The 7015-nt window shown below is 40.3% G+C and overlaps 1 protein-coding gene across 2 annotated transcripts; it reads left to right on the forward strand.

The window, feature by feature from the left end:
- The first annotated feature begins 78 nt into the window (after positions 1-78).
- pank2 (pantothenate kinase 2) lies at positions 79-6816 on the forward strand. 2 transcript variants are annotated; one of them, XM_029461013.1, is made up of 7 exons: positions 79-459; positions 959-1311; positions 1902-2155; positions 2717-2893; positions 3583-3706; positions 4277-4402; positions 4694-6816. In XM_029461013.1, the coding sequence occupies exons 1-7, from the start codon at positions 246-248 to the stop codon at positions 4742-4744; spliced, it is 1299 nt and encodes a 432-aa protein (XP_029316873.1). In that variant the 5' UTR covers positions 79-245; the 3' UTR covers positions 4745-6816. The 2 variants fall into 2 exon arrangements, with proteins under 2 accessions (XP_029316873.1, XP_029316874.1); XM_029461014.1 differs by lacking the exon at positions 79-459 and having other exon boundaries at positions 1048-1311; positions 1865-2155.
- The last annotated feature ends 199 nt before the right edge of the window (positions 6817-7015 follow it).

Raw genomic sequence — 7015 nt, forward strand, 5'->3', positions numbered from 1 at the left:
AAACAGTTTTCTGACTGATTCGCATTCTGATTGGTTCTTGCGTCCTTCAATCATCTACTGACCCCGCCCACCCCAGTCTTGACAGCGAGCATAAAAAGGACATGTACCCCGGCCGTTATAACGACACAGCTACTTAGCTAGCTAATTAGCTAGCTCGTAGACTTCATTGTCCACATAAATCATTGAGAATCAATGGTTTTATTTATCATAAATTGCAGTATATATGTAGTGATTTAGTCATTTCGATGGCGTCCAATGGCCACGAACGTGACGATGAAAATATCGACGAAGACGAAACGCCCACGAAGCAGCCGCGGTCCGACAATGAGATGCCCGGTTGTTTCAGAAACGAGCCCAACAATGAGGCAGCCGCGCCCGCAGGAAGAGCCACATCCGACCGGCGGACCTCCAACTCGACGGCGAGGCATCGGAGCGACTCGGTGAAGAAAACAAGGCCGCGTAGGTGTTACCGTTACTAGCATGGGCTTAGTGTATTTACTGGGAAACGCATCGTCGCACGTATACAACAATTAAAAGGCGTTCCCCACAAAAATTCAATGAAAATACAGATTTATAAAGAGAGAAAAAGATATGTATAAACATTCTTCAAAATATATTGTAAATGGTTGTTTAATGTACTGAGATGAAGCTAGGACTGACACAATCATTTTGGTATTGGTAGTACAATGTAATATCTATGAGGAGTTGTGGCAGTAAATAGCCAGCGTCTATTTTACAACAAGATGGCGTTCGTGGTACACACTGTACTTCTGCCTCTGTGGATGAAGATGCCTTTATGTCGGCCAACATTAGGACCTCAGCTCTATTTGTCCCCACTGTCATTAAGCATTTAAATATTGAACTTGTTATGTTATTCAAAGTAAAAAATAAATTAAAAAAAGATGAATTAATGTGAAAGATTGTTCTTCTTTTTTTGCATTGATTTCACATAATGCAGCATTTCCCTGGTTTGGGATGGACATTGGAGGCACTCTGGTGAAGCTGGTGTACTTTGAGCCCAAAGACATCACAGCAGAGGAGGAGCAGGAAGAGGTGGAGAACCTGAAGAGCATCCGGCACTACCTAACCTCCAACACCGCCTATGGTAAAACAGGCATCAGGGACGTGCACCTGGAGCTGCAGGACCTGACGCTGTGTGGCAGGACCGGCAACCTGCACTTCATCCGCTTCCCCACGCATGATTTGCCGGTTTTCCTGCAGATGGGCCGCAACAAGCACTTCTCCAGCCTCCACACCACCCTCTGCGCCACAGGAGGGGGGGCATACAAGTTTGAGGCTGATTTCCGCACGGTGGGTCTGCAGTTGTTCTCTTCTGTTTGCTTTTAGAGGTTGGACAGCAAGGATTGACAGGAAGGGAAGAGGAGAGAGAATTGTGAAGTCATAACATATTTATAGCATGTGATGGGAATTCATGTAATCGTAACAGAACAGCCAGGATTGGAGAGCAGCTGAAATCTACTTTTAAAGATGTATACTACAACTGGATATAAGGACACAAAGGGCGTTGATATCCTCATGCGATTACCAAAAAAATAAAGAAAATTGATTTTGTGACACATTGTTAACATCATTTCTTCCTTCTGGACCATGAAAAAACATCAGTTAATTCATTTGGACAAATTAAACAGTGACTATAATGAGATGAATCCAGATTGTTGCACTAAATGTCCTTTCAAGTGCTCCTTCAAGCGTTTTATAATCAAACTGTGGAGTGTACAATTGCACAATTGGCTCTTTTTTTGGTGAGACACTTTTCAATAGACTTGTAATGAAGGTTCCTGTTTTCTTACCCCCCTGCTTTCCCCCCCTCCTCTGTGTTCTCGTCCTGACCACATCCCCTCAGTGATGTTATCCGTGTTCTCATTCCTCTCACCAAAAAGATGGCGGACCTGCAGCTTCACAAGCTGGATGAGCTGGACTGTTTGATTCGGGGGGTGTTGTACATCGACTCGGTGGTGTCCAGCGGACCCTCAGAGTGCTACTACTTTGAAAACCCCACTGACCCAGATCGCTGCATCCAGAAGCCGTACACACTGGAGAACCCCTACCCTCTGCTGCTGGTCAACATAGGGTCAGGGGTCAGCATCCTGGCCGTTTACTCTGAGAGCAACTACAAACGAGTTACAGGGACCAGGTAATTATCAGCGATGCTATATATAGTGTCACTATCCCCAAGTGTCAGTGATGCAGATGGGTGCACTCCAGTCATGTGGGGGGGGGGGGGGGGTTTTGAGTTGAAGCAAAAAGGATCTTTGTTAGTTTGATTTGTGTTTAGTTTTAATTTTGAAACATGTCCTCCTCCTCCTCCTCCTCTTCCTCTCTCCACTGGTTTGTTTTCACATGTGGTTTCTCTGTCGGTGGTTTTGAAAGGGACTCATGAATATTTCTCCCTCCACATAATCCACACCCTTTGTGCTGAGAAAGAAAACACTAGATGACCGTTTTTGTCCTTACTCTTAATTTATCGTTGTTTACTTAGTTTATATTATTACACATGTGTTTGCCTTTTTTATTTAATACGTTAGCCTACTTATTATATTGTGTCTTTCATCTGCACTGTCCCTTTGCTGCTGTAACACTGACACTAAATGATTTTTGATTAAGACTCTAATTGAGACGTTACAATCCCTACACAGACTGGTGTACTTTACATTTCTAGAATACTAATGTGTTTTGTTAATCTGTGTGTTTCCAGCCTCGGCGGTGGGACCTTCCTGGGCCTGTGTTGCCTGCTGACCGGCTGCTCTACTTTCGAGGAAGCTCTAGAAATGGCTTCTGAAGGGGAGAGCACCCGAGTGGACAAGCTGGTCCGGGACATCTATGGAGGCAACTATGAGAGGTTTGGGCTGCCAGGCTGGGCTGTAGCCTCAAGGTGCGGTTTACAGCAGCTTTTATTTTATTTTTATTATTTTTAAACCTGTTTTTAGTGGATTCCAGCATAAACACAGTCCCAGCTTTAATGAAATGGGGAAGTGCTAAATTTACTCAGTTCACCAGGGTGACAACAAGAAGTCTTGATTTCAATTTGAAGCACAGATGGAATATCTAGTGAGTACCAACATCTGGCTGCTAGTTTTCTATATGTGTAGTTTCCAAATAGGGGTGTCGCAAAAAACTGGTATTAACCGTGATATTTATAAAAATAAAATAAAAACTATTTATATCATGTTAATAATACACACATGATAATATCGCCTTTTCACTATCCATTAGTGTGATTGTTCTTTTTATACATTTAGGGTTACAGACTCGCCACCTCTCTACACTTTGTGAGTGTTATTATTAATTTACCAAAAAAGAGACTAAACGTATAATAAACTAAGTTAAAGATGAATTTGCCTGATGGCATTATTGTTCTACTTATTATTTATATTCTATAGATATCTTTTGGCCACGTTAACCATGAAATCTGATATCGTGACAGCTGTCATTTTATTTTTTTAAAGAATTTGCTCTGAATCTTGCATTTGGGGTCGGCTATTTCATGCATACAATTGCTGAATTTGAACAGACTTTTGAAATATGTATTCCTCTAATATAGCTTGTGTTTTTATTTGATAGTTTTGGCAACATGATGTCCAAAGAGAAGAGGGAGTCGGTGTCCAAAGAGGACCTGGCCAGAGCAACACTGGTCACCATCACTAATAACATCGGCTCCATCACCAGGATGTGTGCACTCAATGAGGTGAGGAGCAGGAGGGCTGGTTAGACTCTGCTGTGGCTACTGGAGAGCAGAAGGTGGATGAATGTCGAGATACAACTTTAAAAGACTTACTTTGGATGAACCTGTGGAAAACGTGTGTTCCCCTCCAGTGCCGCTGCTGGTCATTTCCTCTTTGCGTTCAGCCTCTTTACGGTGCTGCCTTGTGACATCTTGATCAAGCAGCATTGTACAGGGCTATGAAGGCGTAGAGGAGGTACGCTGCATTATCCACGTCTGTCAGCGCTCAAAGGGTGGTTCAACTGGGGGTTAAAATGTTTTATTTAGCAGTCAAGTAAGCATGTTTCAAATACACCGCTTTAATCAGTAGACTAATGTATTCATGTGTAGAGTTTTATTTTTTAGGTTTAATAAACAAAATGAATTGAAGGAAAAGTCTTCGACCAATCAAATTGCTTGGCTGAAATCTTCTGTTGTAACTGCATCTACAGATTTCACAGTTTGTCACATGGATAACATTTGTCAGTTGTGTTTGATATATTAAACTTGACTATTAACCAAATGATTTTATCCCTGTTCTCTTTCATCACACAGAACATCGAGAGAGTTGTGTTTGTGGGGAACTTCCTGAGAGTGAACACCCTCTCGATGAAGCTGTTGGCCTACGCCATGGACTACTGGTCTAAAGGACAGCTCAAGGCGCTCTTCCTGCAACATGAGGTATCCGTGTTTGTCGATTGGGGGAACACATTGGATTCTAAACATTTGAAATGAAACCAGGTTGTTGTTTAGTAAATCAGACCCTGAGGGCGCAGCGCTGTATTGGGCCTCTGTATGAATGCGTTTCTTTGCTTACGCTGGTCGGGGTACTGAATAAACATTTCAAAGGGTTTACACTATTAAAGAAAAGTTTGAGAAACACTGTGGTAAATAGCTCAGAGACCAAAAATGTAGTTTCATGCTTTAACGTCCTTAATGATGTCTAACTGAATTTTCTTTCCTGTGTTTTAGGGTTACTTCGGAGCGGTTGGAGCCCTGTTGGAGCTTCTGCATCCGTCCTAATCTGTCCACACTACATCCAAAGAAGCACATGTCAATCTGCTGCAAAGACCGTTAGCACTTTAGACTGTCCAGAACTAATTCCACAGCGGGATGTTATGCCAGCCACCAGCCAGTTACTGGTACATTTTGGTTGTGACAGGCAGGTTGTCAAATATTTGGAGGTCCTATTATTATATTTTTAAAAACCAAGCTGGTTTGTAAAATGGGTGAATGATTCTTCTGTTTTGGTCAGTGGACAGAAGTCTGTTTTGTGCCCTTACCAAAGTTGAATGCAGCAAAGTCATTGTCACTCACAGAAATGACTTGATTTGTTCTGAAACATCTCGTGGAAATTCACCATGGTTGCCTGAAATACTTAAATACTTAAAGTAACTCGGCATCAGATCGTCTTGTGAATTGCACTCACCCTTCAGCGGGTATCAGGCCCTGGGGCAAATATTTTAAATACTTTTTCTATGGTTTATTTTTCCCTACTTTGGTACCAGGTGGATGGTTGGACTGTAGGGTACGCGTTTATGTGATGGGTGTGAAAAAGCAAAATTCATTCGTCCAAAGACGACTTCTTTCAAAAGCTTTTTTTCTGATTATAAACCCAAATATATGAAGGTTACTATCCTATAAGACAGACATGTAAGAAATCTTCATCTTCCAGAAGCTACATACCTGTAGTTCTAAATAACAACAAACAGGAAATCAAACAACGCTGGTTAATCTTATAAAAGTCATGAACGATATCTTTAGATTTTAGATGATTGAACTATAAACAAACACTAACATTTAAAGGCCTCACTAACTTCTTCAGCTGAGGATTTCCGTGTGCTGTCACATGACTGTCGGGCAGTATATTGTCGTGCTAGTACTCCATTCATCTGGTACTCTTAGTAATCTGAAACAAAGCACTGAGAATGACCACTTATCATTCGTGTTTCATCACCCTTGAGAATCACTCATTGTCACGAATTGGATTTAAAATGAAGGTGTGAATGAAACGAGCAGATTTCCCTCACTGGGTGTTGACCCACATTTAAACTTGCATTTTAGTCTTTCTTTATTGACACCATATTTGTTACAAATTCACAATTTCATGAGATTTATTCTTGAATGGAGACATTAACTGTTACTGTTGTAAAATGTGTATTATTTATACACTTTTTCCCCAAATGATATCTTAAGATTTTATGAATCCAATTGTTTCAAGCCAACGTTATTACTTCAAGCTGTGTTTTTGCAACAGTGCTGGTATCAGGAAATCTGGACAATCAGTTTCTGGGTTAGTGAGACTACACTGTATAGTATAAATGATAATTTAAGTCTGTTCTGACCCCAAACCTCTTTCCTGCTGAAGTGCCCTTGAGCCACTGCATCCCTCTCCTTGTAGAGAGAAATCAGAGCAATTGAAAAGATTATAAATATAAAAGTTGGGGTAAAATTAGGGCATTATATCCCTGAATCCCCCCCAGATTTAATAAAATAAATAAAAAGTTGATGCATCCCTCCAATGGAGGTTTTACGTCCTGTGACACTAAACCATTTTCTTCTTCAGTATGTACGTACTTAAATATTTAATGTTTTGGATTGATTGTATGTCTTGGGTCAGGTTTCCTGAAGCTTTTTGTTTTTCAAAAGTCATTTAGCAAGGTAGAACTTGAAAAATATTCAACTTTGTGTCTCTGAAGTGTGTGTTATTGTCCCATCATTTCATTTAATGCTTATCCGTCCCATTTAAATGTCATTTATTTGTTGTATCTGTCGATTTGACCCCAACATATTTGGAAATTCAATTGACAGTTTTCCAGCTGTCAGTTACCACATGATTTATCTGAACGTCGTTTATACAGTAAATTGATCTTGAATGAAGTGCCTGTCATGTTTTTGTATAGCATACAATAATATGTTCAGCAATGGGGATTTAAAATGAGACAACATTACACTGTAATTCTATCGGTTTCTCTCTGTTGGTCACTTGTAATGTTACATTGCAAGAACAACTGTACTTTTTTTGTGAACGTCATTACAAACTTTCTTACTGCATTGTCCCTATTAAATACACATTTTTCATATCTTTCTGACAACTTGCAGTGTTTTGAAGTTGACATTTGGGTAAAATACGTTTATTCAATTTCTTTTATAACCGGCTGCTTGATGTAGCTTTACTTTTATGCCAGGTAGTGGAGGAAGTACTGATTTCTTTGTAATATCAGCAATACCACAGAAAATTGTAAACATGATGCAGAATGGCTAATTTCATTATTGTATATACTTTTTTTCGCA

The sequence above is a fragment of the Cottoperca gobio genome, chromosome 22 (assembly GCF_900634415.1).
Source record: "Cottoperca gobio chromosome 22, fCotGob3.1, whole genome shotgun sequence".
Classification (NCBI taxonomy): domain Eukaryota; kingdom Metazoa; phylum Chordata; class Actinopteri; order Perciformes; family Bovichtidae; genus Cottoperca; species Cottoperca gobio.